At 37.2% G+C, this 22,415-nt stretch overlaps 1 protein-coding gene across 1 annotated transcript in view; it reads left to right on the top strand.

The window, feature by feature from the left end:
• LOC122205887 overlaps positions 1-22,415 on the top strand; it is a 256,567-nt gene that overhangs the window by 143,521 nt on the left and 90,631 nt on the right. Inside the window, exons 57-67 of the mRNA XM_042914498.1 lie at positions 1,173-1,226; positions 1,849-1,953; positions 2,130-2,183; positions 2,453-2,554; positions 3,808-3,912; positions 4,687-4,740; positions 6,609-6,707; positions 9,257-9,310; positions 10,364-10,468; positions 10,998-11,048; positions 11,946-12,050. Coding sequence (XP_042770432.1) covers positions 1,173-1,226; positions 1,849-1,953; positions 2,130-2,183; positions 2,453-2,554; positions 3,808-3,912; positions 4,687-4,740; positions 6,609-6,707; positions 9,257-9,310; positions 10,364-10,468; positions 10,998-11,048; positions 11,946-12,050 — 888 coding nt within the window. The remainder of the gene's footprint in view (positions 1-1,172; positions 1,227-1,848; positions 1,954-2,129; positions 2,184-2,452; positions 2,555-3,807; positions 3,913-4,686; positions 4,741-6,608; positions 6,708-9,256; positions 9,311-10,363; positions 10,469-10,997; positions 11,049-11,945; positions 12,051-22,415) is intronic.

Consider the following 22,415-nt stretch of genomic DNA (forward strand, 5'->3'; position numbering starts at 1 on the left):
AAACGTATACCTCCTTTGGAGAAAAATCCACTCATAACCCTCATCCGTTTTTAAATTTGGTTATCTTCTTATTATTGAATCGTAGAAGTTCTTTATACATTCTAGATACAAGTCCCTTATATTTTCTAGATATAAGTTCCTTATCAGATACATGATTGCAAAAGTTTTCTCCTGTCCTGTGAATTATCTTTTTACTTTCTTGACAGTGTTCCTTGATGCACAAAAGATTTTTAACTTTGATGATGTCCAGGGTATAACTTTTTCTTTTGTTGCTTGTGTTTGGGTGTCATATATTAAAAAAATGTCTAATCTAAGGTTAAGAAAATTTACAGTTATGTTTTCTTTCAACATTTTTATAGTTTTAACACTTATAATTAGGTCTTTGATCCATTTTGAGTTACTTTTTGTATAAAATGTGAGATAGGGATCCAAAAGAATATTCTCTTTGCATGTGACTGTCCAGTTGTCCCAGCACCATTTATTAAAAACACTGTTCTTTCTTCATTGAATGTGCAAGTACCTTTGTCAAAAATCAGCTGACCAAACATTGGAAGGTTTATTTCTGGATTGTAAATTCTATTCCATTAATCTATATATCTAGTTTTATGCCAGTACCTCACTGTCTTGATTACTGTCACTTTGTAGTTTAAACTGAAAAGTGTGAGTCCCCTACTTCTTTTTCCTTTTTAAGATTATTTTTGCTTTTTGGAGCCTGAGCTTTACCATATGAATATTAGGACCAGCTCATCAGTTTCTGCAAACAAACCAGCTGGAATTTTTTATAAGAATGTATTGACTCCATGGATCAGTTTAGGGAATATTGTCACACTCACAGTATTAAGTCTTCCAATCCATAAACATAGGATGTCTTTTCATTTATTTAGGTCTTATTTACTTTCTTTCTATAATGGTTTATAGTCTCCAGAGTATAAGTTTTGTACTTCTTTTGTTAAAATTATTCTTAGGCATTTTATGCTTTTCATGCTCTTGTAAATGAAATTGCTTTCTTAAGTTTTCTTTTCATTTGCTTGTTGCAACTCTATAGCAATACAGTTGATTTTTGTATGTTGATACAAGACTGCATTTTCTGCTTCTGAAATTATTCAGTTCATGCTATTTTTGTGAAACTCGTATTCATTCTACCATTACATGAATTATGACTTTTCTTACAGCCAATGGAAAGTTATATCGTAATAGACTACTGAAGGCTATGAAGTCTCTCAAAAGTAAGTAAGAAACAAAATTATAAGGCATGTTATCTAGGTCTCCAGATACACCATCCAAGCATGAGTCTTGGCCCTAATTCTTCCAGCATAACTACATCTTACCTGCTGTTAATATATACTTTCTCTTGGCAGGAAGTCCACTGTCTTCTTAGATTTTTTTCAACTTTTTCTCAAGAAGAAAAACCAACCCTGGCAAAAACAAACAAAAAACCCTGGTTGTTATTGAAAAGCAATGGTCAGCTACAATAATAACTAATAAGTCAAAACATAACCCTACTTTTTATGCAGAGTAATTCAGTTAGTGGTCTGCAGTTCTGTTTGTTCCAGCACCTTAACCTTGTTTTACTTTGTAGGCTTGTCCACAAGAATAGACTAAAGGAAATACAGTTCTGACTCCATTGACTTTCTATTTGAGTCTTTAAGTGGAAAAGTCTATTTGGGATTTCAGCCTTGTCAAAGTGTAATAATAACAGAGGCATGAAATATATTTTATCTTTTGTTTCTTTTGTTTTAATAATATGTGTTCATTAAAGTTAATAATAGTTTTCCTAAAAAACATTTTTACATTTTACTATTATACAACTTTTTTTTTCAAATGTCGCTTTACTGTCTCTTTCCTAAGATGTGAAGATTAAAAAGAATTACCTCCATACTAGTTTGGGAAATATGGGAATGGGGCTCACAGACGAGGAACTTGCTGGATTGTCAGGAGACCTACAAGTTGATGGTGAGTACCAAAGATAGCATTCAGGATCTATTTATCTTGATCTTCGATTTAAAGGAGTATCAATTAAAATTATGTTGTGAGACAAATTTAGCTGGACTTTATTATACTCTATAAACAAAGTGTATCTTTTTCTGAGCTCATGTCATTGATTACATGTCTCTTTTGGACTTCTGTAGCAAACGGGAATGTTGATCTGCATGACGTGATGGAAGGAATGAAAGCTATTACAGGTGAGCACAAAGTCACTATAAACCTAAATTCCCATTAGAACACTAACTATATTTTACCATTAACCTTAAATGCCATGTTGATTCTGTTACTGTGCTCCTTATTATAAATATTTGTCCAGAGTTGGGCTTTGTGGTATTCGTGTTTTGGTAATAAAATTTTAGCTTCAAGTCTTGGTAGGAAGACCCTTACTCTCTTAAAAAAATAATCTAAAAATAACTTTTTTAGAGTCACTAAATTTCCCTCACGAGCCTTTCTCTTTCTGATTAAGGGAAAGTTGACATCAAAAACCTGGAAACCGTTCTAGGTGACATGGGAATCAAGCTCACAGACGAGGAACTTGAAGATCTGAAAGAAAACCTGCCAGTCAGTGGTGAGCACATGAGATACCATTGGATTTTGAGCTTTCGGTGTTATGTACCGTTAGAAATGAAAGGAATGGAACGAGGGAACTTTCTACGCAGAAGAGGTCCAGATTGTAGATGGGACAAAAACACTGACAAAGAAGTTGAGAATGTAGTATTTGGACACAGGTGGCGTGGCCACTAGAAGAGTCTGCGAAGTTCTGAGGACAACAAAGTTTGCCTTTACAAAATGGCCGCTTTTGAATCTCATCTTTTTGTTATCAAATTCAAGAGTTGATATTTTATGAAATAGAAAGTCAAATTTACATTTTTTAAATAAGTATATTTTTAATATTTTAAATCTTTTCTTCTGTTCTATACTGAAGCATATTCTGAGTAAATGTTTGTTGAATGGCTATTTAAAGTGCATAACAAAATGCCCAGTAACAAAAGGCCGTTATAATCTGAAGGGGAGGAGAGCGTTCTTACGCTATTTTATATCATTTTATGAGCTTCAAGTTATGTTTTTTTTGGTTACAGTTGATAATACAGTTGCTCTGAAAACTTTGAAGGATGAAGTGAAAGCTTTTACAGGCAAGAATTTGTTATAAATGATTTGCAACAAATTGTGATTTACACTAAAAATTTTAATAGCATTTTCTCAAAATTCTACTACTGCTTTACAGATTCACATACTTTCAGTATTCATTTTGATAAATATGTGCATCTACTGATCAACATCTTAATCTAACATTATCTGGGTTTATAAGTAAAGCAAAAGGACTATTTCTTCATTGTAAGTCATATATTCTTTGATGCTTTTTTTCAGTAAAAGTGCCTGGCTCTTATTTATAGACCCAAACCCAGATGATCACAGCAAAAGCAGGGTGGAGCTTTAGAAATAAAAGTCCATTACCAACAGCTAATTACATAGTTTTAACAAAGTAAAGTAAAATATGTCATACTTTGTTAATTGTGTCTTGTATCATACTAACCGTCTCTTGACCTTATTTCTGGATAATCATATGACCAGATTTGCTTCTGTACTATGTGATATCATTCCCAGTGTTAGGGATACATCCCATTTGCTAATATTGAGGGACAAGGTCTATTTTTTATTTAGCATTTGACTCTTTTTAGTAGCAAATCTTTCACTCCATCTTTCCTTTTCATTCTGGTATCAGAGAAAGGACTAGAGCAGCAAAAGTAAATGTTTAGACCATGTTAAATAATAAGATTGTCCGTTAATAGTTTAACCTGTAACTATTCTGTCTTTTCAAAGGAGAAAAGGTTGATTCCAGGGACCTACAAAATACTCTAAAAGACATGGGGATTGAGCTTACAGACGAGGAGGCCAAGCAACTGAGGAAAACACTGCCCCTTGATGGTAAATAAATGCCACATAAATGCCACCATGCCTTCCAGGGAACCTGACTTTATGGGTCAGTGCGAGCCATTCTCAATCTTTGAGTAGTACAGTTTTGTCTTAAAATGCCATAAATTAATAGAGAAAGGCACTTCTGACTTGAAAAGAAATTCTTTCAGTACCTCTTGGAACACAATCTGAGATTCATTGCTACATTGCCATATAGTAATCTGAGTGACTAATACTATCCTCTCAGATTGGTATTAGTTTTGCAATAAGAGCAAGGAAACATAATGAAGGAGAAAGAGGACATCAGTAGAATAAAAAGGAAGAAATATTTTAATGTATTTTTTAGAATTGCACCATGGGAGAGTTTAATAAATGTCTCTAATTCCAAAGAATGGCCAAGTTTGTCACTGTGGAAAACATCTATCTATCTATCTATCTATCTATCTATCTATCTATCTATCTAGAGCACATGAGCAGGGCAGGGGTAGAGAGAGAGAGAGCGAGAGAGAGCGAGAGAATCTCAAGCAGGCTCCACACTCAGCACAGAGCCTGACATGGGGTTCAGTCTCATGACTGAGATCATGACCTGAGCCCAAATCAAGAGTCAGATCCTTAACCAACTGAGCCACTCAGGCACCACAAACATTTATATTTTTAAATGTCCATATCGTATAACTATAAAATAGATGCATTTTTAAAGCAAATCATTGAAATGTATCTTTCTACAATCATATAATTTGTAATGTTGTGGTTTTCTGGAGATCTGAATTGTACTTTTTCTTACAGCCCACGGAAAGGTGTTTCAAAGCAGGTTGCTGAAGGATGTGAAGTATAATAAAAGTGAGTAAGAAGCACAAAGATGAGGCATATGAAATATCCTTAAGCATTAAATTTATATCACTAGAATATAACACCTTATTTTGCTTCTTGTACCACATCTATGTTTTTGCTGGTAGTAATCCTTACTTTATCTTAGATGAAAAGTTCTCTACTGCATTGTGTTTTTGAAGCTTTCTCTGAAGAAACAATTATATGAACAGAAATAAAGATGGAAGGAAAGGAAGGAAGGAAGGCAGGCGGGCAAGCGTGTGCAAGGGAGGAAGGTGGGAAGGAGAAAGGAAGAAGGTTTGGGACTTACTCCAAAATGTGAGCAGAAGCAGACAAAACAATCTCAGAGTAAGAGTTTAGGAAAGGACTATAATCTCTCCTTCTTGGTGGAGATTACTGGTTATTGCTCTTTAGTTACACTTGCTCAGCCCTGCCCCACCTAACTTTTTCCTGGGCCTGTATGTTTAACGTTTGAGGAAACAAATTCTAATTCTAACTCTGCTTTTAACTCTTTATTTTTTTTTTAATTTTTTAATGCTTTTTTATTTTTAAGAGAGAGACAGAGTGCGAGTGGGGGCGGGAGGGAGCAGAGAGAGAGGGAGACACAAAACCCAAAAGCAGGCTCCAGGCTCTGAGCTGTCAGCACAGAGCCCAACGTGGGGCTCGAACTCACAAACCATGAGATCATGACCTGAGCTGAAGTTGGATGCTCAACCAACTGAGCCGCCCAGGTGCCCCTGCTTTTAACTCTTTAAATTGTAACTCAGCTTGTAAAGAGTTGTACATATATATTGTAGTTTTGTTCTTTGCTTGAAAATTTTAGCAGTTATGCTAGATTGTGAAGTCATTCTCTTTTAGCAGTATATTCATGTAACAGCACCAACTATTACTATCTTAAAGAGATATTTGCACCCCCATGTTCATTGCAGCATTATCTGCAATACCCAAGACAAAGACACAACATGTCTCTTGACAGATGAATGAAGAAAATAGAATAAATATATATAAATATGTACATACATAATACATAATAGAATATTATTTGACCGCAGAAAACAAGGAAAGCCTGCCATTTACAACAAGGATGAAACTTGAGGGCATTATGCTAAGTGAAATAAGTCAGACAGAAGAAAACAAATACTATATGATACCTCCTATGGGTGGAATCTAAAAAACCAAACTCATAGAAACAGAGACCTGATCGGTAGCTGCCAGAGGCAGGGGGTTGGGGAGAGGAATAGGTGAAGGTAGTCAAAAGGATGCAACTTCCAGCTATAAGAGGGGCAAGTTCTGGAGATATAATGTAAGGCACGTTGACTATAATTAACAACACTATCATATTTTTGGAAATTGCTAAAAGAGTAAATTTAAAAGTTCTCACCATACACACAACCAAAAATGTAACTATGTGAGATGACAGATGTGTTAACTAACCTTATTGTGGTAATCATTTTGCAGTGTATATATATACATATATTGTACACCTTAAACTTATACACTGTCATATGTCAATTATTCAGTAAAACTGGGGGAGGGGCGCCTGGGTGGCTCAGGGGTTGAGCGATGGACTTCGGCTCAGGTCATGATCTTGCAGTTCGTGAGTTTGAGCCCCGCGTCGGGCTCTGTGCTGACAGCTCACAGCCAGGAGCCTACTTCAGATTCTGTGTCTCCCTCTCTCTGCCCCTTCCCTGCCCATGCTCTGTCTCTCTCTGTCTCTCAAAAATGAATAAACATTAAAAAAAATTTTTTAAATAAGATAAAACTGGGGGAAAGGGGGAAAACATTAATGTCTGTTAGTTGAAGATAATAATATATGTTCATGAATTTTTCTAAATATTTTGTATTCATTCCATTTTTTCTTTCCTTTTCATGTTTTCAAGGAGGGAAGATTGATGTAAATAACCTGGACCCTGTTTTAGAAGCTATGGAGGTCAAGCTGACAGAAAAGGAACTGAATCTGTTAAAGGATCTTCTGCGTGGTGAGCATTATAGAAAACACTGTGATTTTAAACAGATGTGCTTGCAGGATTAATTTTGACTGTTTCGAAAGTTTAAATTATTTGTTGCCTGAAGACATTCGAATAGCTTGCAGAAGAACTCAGGGGGGAAAAAGGCTGTTCTTTTTTTTTAGTGGTTTTTTTTTTTTAATGTTTATTTATTTTTGAGAGAGAGCCAGACAGAATGTGAGTAGGGGAGGGGCAGAGAGGGAGACACACAACTCGAAGCAGGTTCCAGGCTCCAAGCTGTCAGCACAGAGCCCAATGCCCAGGAACCGTGAGATCATGACCTGAGCTGAAGGTGATGCTTAACCGACTGAGCCACCCAGGTGCCCCAAAGGCTGTTCATTTTTGTTGCTTTAAAACCTCTCATCTATTTCTTTATACATCTTGGACTAGGGGTGGATGCTAGTGAGAAGGGGAGGGATTTTTGTTGTCTGGTTTTACAAAAATAGGATCTGCAATGTGGTTTTTGTTTGTTTGTTTGTTTTTGCTGATCCATATATCACTGCCATTCACACCGTGGTGCAGAACATCATCCATGAGAGGCTCCACTCCTCAGTGCCAAGGCCATTGTGTGTACCTGCCAAATACAGTCCTCTCTGTGTTCTGACCATTGAGCCGGATGGCTTATTCGCTTATAAAAGAATATGAAGGATTTGACAGCCACTAAGTGCACCTGTCATTGACACAGGGTTCTCAAAACTAAAACCTAGAAATGCCACACACCTATCTGTGCCTTCAGGAGAAAGTTCCATGTGTCAAATCTTAATAATGCAGTATGTCCTGTGTAAAGAGGAGCCTGTGTAGATTGGCACATTCTGAGGAATCTGTCAGTGTAAAGTGGTAACATCTGCCTTTTTTATTTACAAATGTAAATGAAATGTAATTATTCAGCCATTCCTCATTTCTCTATTCATAGATATTGAGATGCTTTCTTTTCTGGTCACTATAACAAAGAAAGTTAACAGAAAAATATGTATAGTATTACAATTTTTAAAAAATATATGTAATACACTTTATAAACATAAGAAAGTTCTGGAAGGCTATACACAAAACTGTTAGTAATAGTGAGGAGAGGTACTGAAGCTGAGGAGAGGTAAAAGAAGGGACATTTACCTTTTCTTAAACGCTCTTTTTTTTTAGTCTGTTACACAAAGTATGTTTTAAATTCTACTTTTTTAAGCTTAATTTATTTTGTTTTTAATTTAAGATGAATACATGGGGTGCGTGGGTGGCTCAGTTGGTTAAGCGTCCAACTTCGGCTCAGGTCATGATCTCATGGTTTGTGAGTTTGAGCCCTGCATCAGGCTCTGTGCTGACAGCTCAGAGCCTGGAGCCGGCTTCTGATGCTGTGTCTGTCTCTCTTTCTGCCCCTCCCCTGCTCACATTCTGTGTGTGTGTGTGTGTGTCTCTCTCTCTCAAAAATAAATAAACATTAAAAATTTTTTTAAAAAGATGTATACAAATAGTGTGGTAAAATGACAGGCTTTTGGCTGTGTTTTTATCTACCAGTTAGGTTCAGCGGATCACTAAATTGACCACTTAAGTAACTAGTTCCTATCAAATATCCCTCACTGCTTAACATTGGTCTCTACCTGCCCATTGCATCAACATGTGGTAACACAAGATAACAATCCTAACGAATACTGAGAGATACATAATTTTAAAAAGTGAGGAAAGTAAGATTGAAGGATTACTCAAATCACACAAAGCCCCTAACAAATGTGGACCTGGCAGAGTTAGAACATTTAATAATTGGGGCGCCTGGGTGGCGCAGTCGGTTAAGCGTCCGACTTCAGCCAGGTCACGATCTCACGGTCCGTGAGTTCGAGCCCCGCATCAGGCTCTGGGCTGATGGCTCAGAGCCTGGAGCCTGTTTCCGATTCTGTGTCTCCCTCTCTCTCTGCCCCTCCCCCGTTCATGCTCTGTCTCTCTCTGTCCCAAAAAAAAAAAAAAAAGAACATTTAATAATTGAAGAAGAAAAATTGTACATGAATAATATGTACATGAATAATATGATAGGACATTCAACATATGTACATGAATAATATGATAGGACATTCAACATACAGTGTTTTCAATCTCAAAAGATTTTAAAGGACCTCTTGGAACAAAGTCAATCTTTTGGTAAAGGTTATTTTTATACGTCTCATTTCAAGTTCAAAAGCTGTGGAGTACAATAACCTAATTTGCTCAGAAAAAAATCACATCCCAACACACTTGTAACAGTTGGCATTGAATTCATTGTTTCTTCTAAGAATCATGGAATAGTTATAACCTGAATTTTCTTAAATATTAGGTGAAATAAACTTTGACAGTTTTCATCTTTATTATTTAATGAAACCATTTAAGATCTTTTTTTTTTCATTATTTATTATTAAATCTTGGTCCTCATTGCTAATGAATTATTTTCCTTGGTCATCTTCTGGAACCATAAATCTTAGATTTAAAAAAAAAACCTCCTGTCCTATGTATCTTTTTTCTGAGTCCATGTTATTGTTCTTCTCTGATTAAACTTTGTCTTACAGGCTCTAAGAAAGTTGATCTGCAAAAACTTATGGAAAAAGTAGAGGCTGTTACAGGTGAGGAAAAAGTTACCAAATACATATGATTCTGATTCTTTACACATATTTTATATTCTCCCCTGTTACTTTATATTCCTTTTAAATTATGATATTTTGGGGCACCTGGGTAGCTCGGTCAGTTAAGTGTCTGACTCTTGATTTTGGTTCAGGTCATGATCTCACGGTTCGTGAGATCAAGCCCCGCATCTGGCTCTGCACGGAGCCTGCTTGGGATTCTCTCTGTCCCTTTCTCTCTGCCCCTCCCCTGCTTACTCTCTCTCAAAATAAATAAGCATTAAAAATAATAGTAAATAAATTAGGCATAATTTTTAATAAACTGATTTCCTGGACTTTGGTTTTTCAGGGTTTTCTTTTTTTTTTTTTAAGTTTTTCTTTAAATTCTAGTTAGTTATCATATAGTGTAATATTGGTTTCAGGAGTAGAATTTAGTGATTCATCACTTATGTAACACCCAGTGCTCATTATAACAAGTGCCCCCCTTAATACCCATCACCCATTTAGGCCATCCCTTGCCCACCTCAGTTCGTTCTCCATCAACCCTCAGTTTGTTCTCTATAGTTAAGAGTTTGCCTCCCTCTCCCTTTTTTTTTCTCCTTCCCCTATGTTCATCTGTTTTGTTTCTTAAATTCCACATAGACTGAAATCAGAAAGTATTTGTCTTTCTCCGGTTTGTCAATGCTTTAACAACAAAACATATTGCCATATTCTGTTAGGCCCTATAATCTCATTTTTTCCAGATTTTTACTAAAAACATATTAGTGCAATAAAAAGAGACTAAAGTTTTATTACCTACTAGTAATCTCCCACAACAGAATATTATGAAATGCATTACTATGCACTCTGTTATTTTGTCTCTATTATTACTAAAGTTATGGAAATAAACACTTTAATATTTTACCATAACTACAGTCAAACAGGACTCATTTGACTTTATTATGGATTGAGTAGTTGGTGCTAATAATTAAACAGTAATAAGAGATTTCATTATTATTTAGAATAATTAGATGGTTCTTTAAAATCTCACATGTTACCATTTCTGTCCTTTTAAAGGAGAGGAAATTGATGTCAATGACATGGAAACAGTTCTAGGAAACATGGGAATAGAACTCACAGATAAAGAACTCTCACAACTGGTGAAAAATCTGCCAGTTGATAGTGAGTATTTAAATAAAAATGTAGTCATACAGGGAAGTGTATTGTTAACTTGTGAAAACTTGTAAAATTGTCTCTATCTTACTGCTTGTCATAAATAATTTTATGATTCATGTTACATAATTTTAAATGACTATTATATGTTAAAATTTTCTCTGTGCCAAATTTATCTTTAGTTTGAGAAGTAACCGTTGTATCATCATGACTCCTATCATCAGGATTCAGTTATATTACTTATAACTTTTGAGTCTATCAAGAGATGTAAAATTTAATCCAGAATAAATGAGAAAAAGAGAAAGGAGTGATCTAATAGGGGAAAATGAAAATATCACAAAAGAAAAGTAAAAGATATTTTTCAGGATGGCAGAATGTCAGTATCCCCATCCCTTACAATTTCATTATTTGCCACTAAATCAGAAAATTTCTAAGGCAGTTCACAAAAGATGTCTTACTGAAATTGCTGATTTCTTACTAGACAGTAATGAAATTCCACATTGCTCTTCTGTGATCTGAATAGTCCTTTTCCTTACAGATGGAAAGGTCTATCGAAGAAGGTTGCTGGATGGTATAAAGTTTCTTAAAGGTAAGGGAGAAACTTAACAAAACACAAATCAGTCTGAGATCATCACGTTTGGCATTTAGACTAATTCCTTGTGATTAAATTGTCAACTCTGCCACTTAACACATTATTATATACTTTTGTTTCTTTTGTGGATGATCGTGTTCTTTAGGAGATCATCTTTTATGTTGTAACTTGGAAAGAATTCCTATGCTTTCTCAGGATTTTTCAAACTTTGACAGAAGTAGAAATTATCAGAGCCCAGGAAACATAGCAAAAGTAAAGGGAAAATTAGCACCTCTTCAGTTAGTTTATTCAGCAACAAAAGACTACTAATCTGACATTTAGACCAAGAGAGCAAGAGAGTGCTAGAAAGTCTCCAAGAAACTGAAAGAACATGGGACTGAATAGATAGACAGGGAGCAGGCCAGGAAAAAGGTCATGTCTAAGCAAGGTTCCGAATACCACCTTCATGATTTCTGCCAAATCCACACACTATTTGTACTACTATTAATATTTTCACTGATACTGATTTACTTTTTACTTAAATTTAAAAAAATTTTAAATGGTAATGGAAAAACAGCATGCCTTAACATAACTAGACATTAATTGTAAAAACGAACACAATGAAAATGAGACAATAGTGGTTAGAAAAGCTGGAATTGTTATCACCCTACTAGAATTCTCTGAGAAGTCATTCTGTCACCTTTCAGTTTTTATACTGGGCGTGCTTATATTAAGATTAAAATTAAAACAATAAACTCAAACTCGAACTCTTATTATTGACTCTGTCCTCCTGTAAAGATCTCATCAGGCTTTGGTTTTTTGGAGGAACATGATAACCATAATCCTCTGGAGGTGAGGGTTTATCCCACATTTTAGGGACATTAACTGTTACCTCTATACTTCTTTTTCCATAAGGAGGGAAGATTGATTCCAGTAAAGTGGATGAAGTTTTGGGAGCTATGGGCATGGACCTCACTGAAAAGGAGCTTAAAGACATAATGCAAAATCTGCCAGTTAATGGTGAGCATTTTGGATGCCACTGAACACTCCAGAAAAACTACTTTTGTAAGCCTATTTATAACAATCATTCAAAATGCTTGTTTGACATCAAGAAGGCATTCTGAAAAGCTTGGGGAAAAAAACTCAGGTCCAAAGAAAGAACGCATCCTGTCTGTCGCTGGTTTCACACGCACACTAGAGAAAGATTTCAAGATAACTCGACTTTTTCACTCAACCTTACCTTTTTTTCCCTACAGAGTAAGGGAGAATTGATAGGTATTGCTCAAATTACAATTGAGCTCTTTGGCCACATTTGCTAATGCGTGACATCAGTATTTATAAAAAGGGTACTTAGTATAGCTGTGGCTATCCGTAATGTTGTTGTTTTTTTTTCTTTGTTAATATGGCCAGAGTATCCCTGCACTACATGGCCGCCATCTCAGTGTTTGTCTGTGTCTCACCTTCACATGGGTCCTATGGGGAAAAGTCCATTGCAGGCAACTTAAAACAGTTCTTCTCTAAATCTGTAGTCGAGTGAAGTCACAGAAGTCACAGAGCCTCCCTTCCACCAAATGCTGTTACTGAAGCAATCACAAGACCCTGCCCAGATTCAGTCTAAGCTTTTGGTGGGAGATGTATCAGTCACACTGTAATAAGATCGTGTGGGGCGGGAAATCTATGTCTCAGCCATCCTTGAAACATATGTTCTGCCACAGCTCCTTTTACTCAGCATACGTGTTTTAGATTCATCTCTGGTATTGTCTGTGTCAGTGATTTGTTTTGGTGGGAGTTAAGACAGTGGAGCAGCATGGGGACCCTGAGCTTGCCTCATCCCTGAAGCGCAGCTAGATCAGCACCAAATCATGTCAAGCACCTAGGAAACTGAGCTGAGGATCAACACAACAATCTGCATAACTTGAGCCACAGAACTCAGCAGGTACACAGTGTGGAGAGGTGGACTGGGGGAGAGAAAAGCCACGGAGGGTAGGGAGTTGTTTTTGCTGAGAGAGGACAGAGAAAAGAGAGGAAGAGAGCGCGGTCCATCACGATCATGGAAGAACAACACTTCCCTGAAAGTAGCTGGAGAGAAAGAGAAAGAGTGAAAACACTCTCAGGGGACTGAACAAGAAATCTGCCCCCCCAAATCTATTGATGGGAAGAAAGGAGAGGGTGTCAGTACCACCAGGATTCTATAAACAGTGGAGCACGGAGCCTGAAGTTCTGGAGGTCAGTGCCTGGTGGTGCTCTGGTGAGGAAGTAGGGCAAATCCCCAGGGGCAGGTAGTGGGGTTTGATGGGTCCTTGTGCCAATAGGGAGAAACAGTTCTCCTACTTGGGGTGCATTTGGTAGAGGCCATATGGCCTCCCCATGGGCAAAAGTCCCGTCAGACCCCAGAGAGCAGCCACGTTTGCTGGTATTGGACGTCAGAGTACGATGAAACCTGGAACCGGCTGTGTGTTGTGGTTTGCCGTAATCCCTGACCCTCTGCCACTGCACGATCGCACAAATGTCTTCTGGGGCAAGTCAGCACCTGGCCATTGCTCAGCAAGACTCTCCCCAGAGTTGGCACGGGTCCCAGCCTCAGGGGTCTCTCAAGTGTCTGGGGTTTTGAAACACAGCTCCATCTGAGATAAACTCTAGAGGGAGGTGCCACCTGGCAGGTGGACAGCTTGGACACAGACCGGGTAGGGACAGGGAGTCGAGGAAGGCCTGAGACAAAGGAGGGGTGCTTGATTGTGTCAGCGAAAGCACAAAGTTCCTATGCCAGAGACTAGGGAGCTGGGCGAAGCCACCTCTCCCTTGCACGCACATGCTCACCACACTGATCCACCCCAGCAAGCTAAGCAGCGCCACCTAGTGGAGAACAGACTGTTACACCAAGCCCCACCCAACTGCGCTTCCAGGCACATCTCCTAGAAGACCAGCACAAGTCACTCCACCTGTTTAGTGTACGGACTAAAGAAGACTTCATAGTTCCAGTTCTAGGGGAAACTGGATATAACTTCATTCAGGTTTCATTCCACCTGATGGTTCATTTATTTCTTCATTTTCTTTCCTTCTGTTTTTGCTTAAATTGTTTTCTGTTTTTCCTCTTTCTTGGATACAGAAAGAGAAAATTTTATTTTTATTTTTTATACCTTATTCTTTGTTTTTAAAAATACTTTCTTCCATTTCATTTTCTTTAATTTTATTATATAAATTTTCTTACCTTTTTTCCCCCTTTTCTTCCCCCTTCTTGCTTCTATTCTATCAAGCTTCTTTTAAGAAGCAGACCAAAACACATATAGGATCTATCTTCCTTCATTTGATATTTTGTCTTCAATTTTTTAATTTTTATTTTTTATTTAATTAATTTTTCTTCCTCTAAAATGACAAAGCGAAGGAATTCACCCCAAAAGAAAGAACAAGAAGAAATGACAGCCAAGGGCTTAATCAACACAGATATAAGCAAGATGTCTGATATAGAATTTAGAACCATGATAATAAAAACACTAGCTGGTGTTGAAAAAGTAGAGAATCCCTTTCTGCAGAGATAAAAGAAGTAAAATCTAGTCAGGACATAATTAAAAATGCTATAACTGAGATGCAATCTCAAATGGATGCCACAGCGGCAAAAATGGATGAAGCGGAGAAGCAAAGAGCGATATAGAAGACAACATTATGGAGAATAATGAAGCAGAAAAAAAAGAGAGAAATATAGGCAAAAGAGCATGATACAAGACTTAGAGAACTCAGTGACTTATTAAAAAGGAATAACATCTGAATCATAGGAGTCCCAGAAGATGAAAAGAGGGGAAAGGGGCAGAAGGTTTATGTGAGCAAATTATAGCAGAAAACTTTCCTAATCTGGGGAAGGACACAGACATCAAGATCCAAGAAGCACAGAAAACTCCCATTAGACTCAACAAAAACGGACCATCAACAAGGCATGTCATAGTAAAATTCACAAAATACACAGACAAGGAAAGAATTGTGAAAGCAGCAAGGGGGAAAAAAGTCATAGATCTATAAGGGAAGACAGATCAGATTCACAGCAGACCTATCCACAGAAAATTGGCAGGCAAGAAAGGAGTGGCAGGATATATTCAACATGCTGAATAGGAAAAATACGCAGCAAAGAATTATTTATCCAGCAAGGCTGTCATTCAAAATAGAAGGAGAGAGAAAGGGTTTCCCAGACAAACATAACTAAAGGAGTTTGTGACCACTAAACCAGCCCTGCAAGAAATTTTAAGAGGGCTCTTTGGAGAAAAGATAAAACAAAAAAAGACCAAAAGCAACAAAGAATGGAAAGGACCAGAGATTATCACCAGAAACACCAACTCTACAAGCAACACGATGGCTCTAAATTCATATCTTTCAGTACTCACTCTAAATATCAATTTAGATTGGATATCTAAATTGGATATCTGAATTGGATATCTAAATATCCAATCAAAAGACATAGGGTATCAGAATGGATAAGAAAAAAGATCCATCTATATGCTGTTTATAAGAGACTCATTTTAGACCTAAACACACTGACAGATTGAAAGTAAGGGAATGGAGAACCATCTATCATGCTAATGGTCATCAAAAGAAAGTTGGAGTAGACATACTTATATCAGACAAACTAGATTTTAAAATAAACACCATAACAAGAGATGAAGAAAGTCATTATATCGTAATTAAGGGGTCTGTCCACCAAGAAGATCTAACAGTTGTAAATATTTGTGTCACCAACGTTTCCACCCAAATATGTAAATCAATCACAAACATAAATTCATTGATAATAATACCGTAATAGTAAGAGACTTCAACACCCCACTCACAACAATGGACATACCACGTCAGCAGAAAATCAACAAGGAAACAATGGCTTTGAATGACACACTGGACTGAATGGACTTAACAGATATATTCAGAACTTTTCATCCTAAAGCAGCAGAACACACATTCTTCTCGAGTGCACAAGGGTCATTCTCCAGAGTAGATCACATGCTGGGACACAAATCAGCCCTCAATGAGTACAGAAAGATCAAAATCATACCTTGCATGATTTTACACCACAATGCTATGAAACTCAGAGTCAACTAAAAGAAAAAATTTGGAAAGACCATGAATATTTGGAGATTAAAGAACATCCTACTAAAGAATGAATGGGTTAACCAGGAATTTAAAGAGGAAATTAAAAAGTACATGGAAGCCGATGAAAATGAAAACACGACAGTCTAAAACCTCTGGGATGGAGCAAAGGCAGTCACTCGAGGGAAATATATGGCAATCCAGGCCTTCCTAAAGAAGGAAGGAAGGTCTCAAATGCACAACCTAACGTTACACCTAAAAGAGCTGGGAAAAGAACAGCAAAAACAAACAAAAACAAAAACAAAAAAATGAAAAAAAAAAAAAAAACCCTAAACCAGCAGAAAAAGGGAGATAATAAAGATTAGAGCAGAAATCAATGATATTGAAATAGAAAAAAAACAGTAAAACAGATCAATGAAACCAGGAGGTGGTTCTTTAAAAGAATTAACAAAATGGATAAAACTGTAGCCAGACTGATCAAAAAGAAAAAGGAAAGGACCCAAATAAATTAAATCATGAATGAAAGAGGAGAGACCACAACCAACACTGCAGAAATACAAGCAATAATAAGAATATCATGAGCAATTACATGCCAACAACTTGGGCAATCTGGAAGAAATGGACAAATTCCTAGAAACAAATAAACTACCAAAACTGAATCAGGAAGAAAAGGAAATTTGAACAGACCCATAACTGGTAAAGAAATTGAATCAGCAATCAAAAATCTCCCAAAAAAACAGGAGTCCAGAGCTGGATGGCTTTCCAGGGGAATTCTACCAAACATTTAAAGAAGAGTTAACACCTATTCCTTTGAAGCTGTTCCAAAAAAAAAAAGAATGGAAGGGAAACTTCCAAACTCATTCTACGAGGCCGGCATTACCTTGATTCCAAAACCAGGCAAAGCCCCCACTAAAAAAAGAACTACAGACCAATTTCCCTGATGAACATGGATGCAAAAATTCTCAACAAGATACTAGCCAACCAGATCCAACAATACATTAAAAGAGTTATTCATTCACAATCAAGTGGGATTTATACCTGGGATACAGGACTGGTTCAATATCCACAAATCAATGTGATACATCACATTAATAAATGAAAGGATAAGAACCACATGATCCTCTCAATAGATGCAAAGAAAGCATTTGACAAAATACAGCATCCTTTCTTGGTAAAAAACCCTAAAGAAAGTAGGGATAGAAGGATCATACCTCAAGATCATAAAAGCCATATATGAGAGATCCACTGCCAATATCATCCTCAATGGAGAAAAACTGAGAGCTTTCCCCCTAAGGTCAGCAACACGACAGGGGTGTCCACTCTCACCACTGTTATTCAACATAGTATTGGAAGTCATAGCCTCAGCAATCAGAAAACATGAGGAAATAAAAGCATCCAAATCAGCAAGGAGGAAGTAAAACTTTCACTCTTCAAAGATGACATGATACTCTTATGTGGAAACCCAAAAGATTTCCCCCAAAAAACTGCTAGAACTGACCCATGAATTCAGCAAAGTCGCAGGATATAACATCAATGCACAGAAATCACTTGCATTTCACTACACAATAATGAAGCAGCAGAAAGAGAAATCAAGAAATCAATCCCACTTACAGTTGCACCAAAAACCATAAAATACTGAAGAATAAACCTAACCAAGGATGTGAAAAATCTATACGCTGAAAACTATAGAAAGCTTATGAAAGAAATTGAAGAGAACACACACACAAAAGGAAAAATATCCATGCTCCTGGATTGGAAGAAAAAATATTGTTAAAATGTTGATACTACCCAAAGCAATGTACATATTCAGTGCAATCCCTATCAAAATAACACCAGCATGCTTCGCAGAGCTAGAACAAACAATCCTAAAATTTGTATGGAACCAGATAAGACCCCAAATAGCCAAAGAAATCCTGAAAAAGAAAACCAAAGCTGGAGGCATCACAATCCCAGACTTCAAGCTGTATTACAAACATGTAATCATCAAGACAGTATGGTATTGGCGCAAAAACAGACACATAGATCAATGGAACAGAATAGAGAACCCAGAAATGGACCCACAAACGTACCGCCAACTAATCTTTGACAAGGCAGGAAAGAATATCCAATGGAATAAAGACAATGTTTTTAGCAAATGGTGTTAGGAAACCTGGACAGTGACATTCAGAAGAAAAAACCTGGACCACTTTCTTACACCGCACACAAAAATAAACTCAAAATGGACGAAAGACAGGAAGCCATCAAAATCCTAGAGGAGAAAGCGGGAAAAAACCTCTTTGACCTCAGCTACAGCAACTTCTTACTTGACATGTCTCCAGAGGCAAGGGAAACAAAAGCAAAAATGAACTATTGGGACCTCATTAAGCACGGCAAGGAAAACAGCACAACTAAAAGGCAACTGACGGAATGGGAGAAGATATTTGCAAACGACATATCAGATAAAGAGTTAGTACCCAAAATCTACAAAGAACTTATCAAACTCAACACCCAAAAAATAAATAATCCAGTGAAAAAATAGACAAAAGACATGAATAGACATTTTTCCAAAGAAGACATCCAGATGGCTAACAGGCTTAAAAAGATACTCAGCGTCACTCATAATCAGGGAAATACAAATCAAAACCACTATGAGATACTACCTCACACCTGTCAGAATGGCTAAAATTAACAACTCAGGCAATGACAGATGTTGGTGAGGATGTGGAGAAAGAGGAACCCTTTTGCACTGCTGGTGGGAGTGCCAACTGGTGCAGGCATTCTGGAAAACAGTATGGAGTTTCCTCAAAAAAAAGAAAAATGGAACTACCCTACAGCTGAGCAATTGCACTACTAGGTATTTATCCAAAGGATACAGGAATGCTTTTCGAAGGGGCACATACACCCCAGTGTTTATAGCAGTGCTATCAACAATAGCCAAAGTATGGAAAGAGCCCAAACATCCATCGACAGATAAATGAATAAAGAAGATGTAGTACGTGTGTGTGTGTGTGTGTGTGTGTGTGTGTGTGTGTGTGTAATGGAGTGTTACTCAGTGATCAAAAAAGAATGAAATCTTGCCATTGCCATTTGCAATAACGTGGATGGAACTAGAGTGTATTATGCTAAGTGAAATTAGAGAAAGACAAATATCATATGACTTCTCTCATATGTGGAATTTAAGATAGAAAACAGATGAACACAAGAGAAGGGAAGCAAAAATAATATAAAAACAAGGAGGGGGACAAACCATAAGAGACTCTTAAATACAGAGAACAAACTGAGAGTTGGTGGACGAGTTGTGGGTGGGGGGATGGGCTAATTGGGCAAGGGACATTAAGGCAGACACTTGTTGGGATGAGCGCTAGGTGTTATATGTAGGGGATGAATCCCTGGAATCTACTCCTGAAATTATTATTGCACTATACATTGACTAACTTGGATGTAAATTTTTAAAAAATTAATAAATTTTAAAAATGAAAACGAATACGATTAAATACTTAACCAGAAAAAAAGAAAATTGAATCAGACCATAATCCATATTCAAATTCTAAATAAATGTTGATAAAATATTAATCTTTGTTTATAGGTTTATGACTGTTATAATATTATTCATAAACTATACCTTTTGATGTCCCCCTTTATATCTGTTTAATGATTTGACTCTAAGTTATACTTTGATGTTAATAACTGATGGTACGGGTTTCTTTTTGCTTGTATATATGCCTCATATATCTTTGCCCATTCCTCTGTTTTCAATCTTCTTATCATTTGGTTGAAATATATTTTGTGAAATCATCATATAGCTGGGTTTTTAAGGAACCCATCTGACAATCGTTCCTTTTTTATTTTTTTTATTAAAAAAATTTTTTTTTAAGTTTATTCATTCTTGAGAGAGAGAGAGAGAGAGACAGATAGACAGACAGACAGAGCACAAGCATGGTAGGGGCTGAGAGAAAGGGAGACACAGAATCCGAAGCTGGCTTCAGGCTCTGAGCTGTCAGCACAGAGCCTGATGCAGGACTCGAACTCACGAACTGCCAAGATCATGACCTGAGCCGAAGTCAGACACTTAACCAAGCCACCCAAGTGCCCCTATCATTCCTTTTTTTTTTTTTAATTTTTTTGTAATGTTTATTTATTTTTGACAGAGAGAGAGAGAGAGAGAGACGGAGCATGAGTGAGGGAGGGGCAGAGAGAGAGGGAGACACAGAATCTGAAACAGGCTCCAGGCTCTGAGCGGTCAGCACAGAGCCCGGCGAGGGGGTCCAACTCACAGACCGCGAGATCATGACCTGAGCCGAAGTCGGACGCTCAACCGACTGAGCCACCCAGGCGCCCCTGTCGTTCCTTTTTTAATGAGAAATTTCAGTTTGCTCAGATTTGGTGTAATACTGGATATATTTAATTTTGTTTATTTAATCTTATGTTTATTACTTATTTTCTGTTGTTTTTTTTCTTTTTTCTTAGGCTTATTATCACTGGTTTGTTCAAGTTGTCATTCATTATGTTTGTTTTCTTCCTAATTAATTCTGAAGTTTCAGAGGAGGATCACATTTCATCAAGTCTTACATTTCTTTTCCTCCCATTCACTGTCATACTTACATATAATAACTATTACTGGCAATAAAATACTACTTTATTCTCCATCAAGATAGCCTTTCCAATCAAATATTTCATTTCACTTTTATCCCTTCCCTCTGACCCCCCACGCAATCACAATAAGTGATTTAGAAGACTCTTATTCCTCCTACCATTTCCCCCACTCCCTACCATGAGACCTTGGGAATGTCTTTTACTTCCCCAACATACAGTTTTAACTCCCACAAACAAACAACTCATAAAATTTCTCTTAGGGGTGTCTGGGTGGCTCATTCAGTTAAGCATCCAACTTTTGATTTCTCCTCAGGTCATGATCTCACAGTTGTGAGATTGAGCCCTGCATTGGGCTCTGCACTGAGCACAGAGCCTTCTTAAGATTCTCTCCCTCTCCCTCTGCCCCTTCTCTGCTTGCTCTGTGTGTGTGTGTGTGTGTGTGTGTGTGTGTGTGTGTGTGTTTCTCTCTCTCAATAATAAAAAAAAAACTATCTTAAATAATTTCCTTTCTATTTCAAGATTCTTTAGCACTTAATATTACATATTCCATAAAAGATTACTTTCAAACTTCTAGAAAAGAAGGAAGCATCTGTTTTGACATCTCTGTGTTTCTACCACCTCAGGAGCATATATGTTTCTGCCCACCTATTTTCTTCCTTCGTGCTCTTTTAGGAGTCAGAGGAATTGGAATGCCCTCATGCTGGCCTCTACTGATCTTCACCAGGGTCTTCAGGATTCTAAATGCCAAGCTTTTCCCCAAATCTATTACTTTCTAGTTCTCTTCGTGCACTCTGACACCTCTCTGGTGCTTCCCTAGTTGAGAGGAGAAAGAATCCCATGCCCATTCTTTCTTCCAGGACACAACCAGAGCTGAAGGTTTGACATAGCCCTGGCAGCCTAGAGAGACCAGCAACATTTGAATTTCAAAGGCAGACAGCTTTGAGGTGGTAGTTAAAGGGATATGAGCCATGTTCCAGTCTCCATGTTCACAGAAGCCCTTCCAAAATTTTTATTAAAGTAAATACAAAAGAGTAAGAATAACATTATAAATAAAGGAAAATGATCAACTTCAGTTTTAAAAAATGCCCTTGTCACACAGATGTTTTAAATCTTACTAGTAGATTCCTCCTCTGCTGAGAAGAACTTGGAATATTTTAATGGAACAGAATTCCCTCCCAATTAGACGGCCTATGGCAGAGAGCCCTTTCATCTTGGGTCAGAATTTTCCCAGTAATAAGCCAGATGGGCAAAGGAAAGGATGAACAGAAAACCACAGTGACCCATGTACAAAGCCAGGCCAGAAATTGTAATCCTCTCCAAGGATCCCATCTCTTTTTCATGACAGACTTGATTACTTGTAATGACCCAGGTAAACCAGCACACATTTTCTATTTTGCCCTGACCTGTAGTTGGTATTGACGCAGAAGTTATTAGTGGCTAAGAATACTTTAAGAGACAAAGAATAAGGTCCAAAAATTCTCACCACAGAATTAACAACATTATTGGTAATTGATACACTTTTCTGGTTTTTCTTTGAGTATTTTGTAGGCACTCAAAAACAAGTTTGTTGAATTCATGAATAACTACATGTTACACCGTGTTTCCTATAACACTAGGTTATAGCTAGATTTTCTCATCAACATGGAGTATTATTTTACTGTGGGGAAAAAAGCACTTTTCAGAAACTAAATGACGGGAATTAGCCACTTTTATTCCCTGAGCATAATATATTGGAAATATTGGAGTATT

This window comes from Panthera leo, chromosome E1 (genome assembly GCF_018350215.1).
Source record: "Panthera leo isolate Ple1 chromosome E1, P.leo_Ple1_pat1.1, whole genome shotgun sequence".
Classification (NCBI taxonomy): domain Eukaryota; kingdom Metazoa; phylum Chordata; class Mammalia; order Carnivora; family Felidae; genus Panthera; species Panthera leo.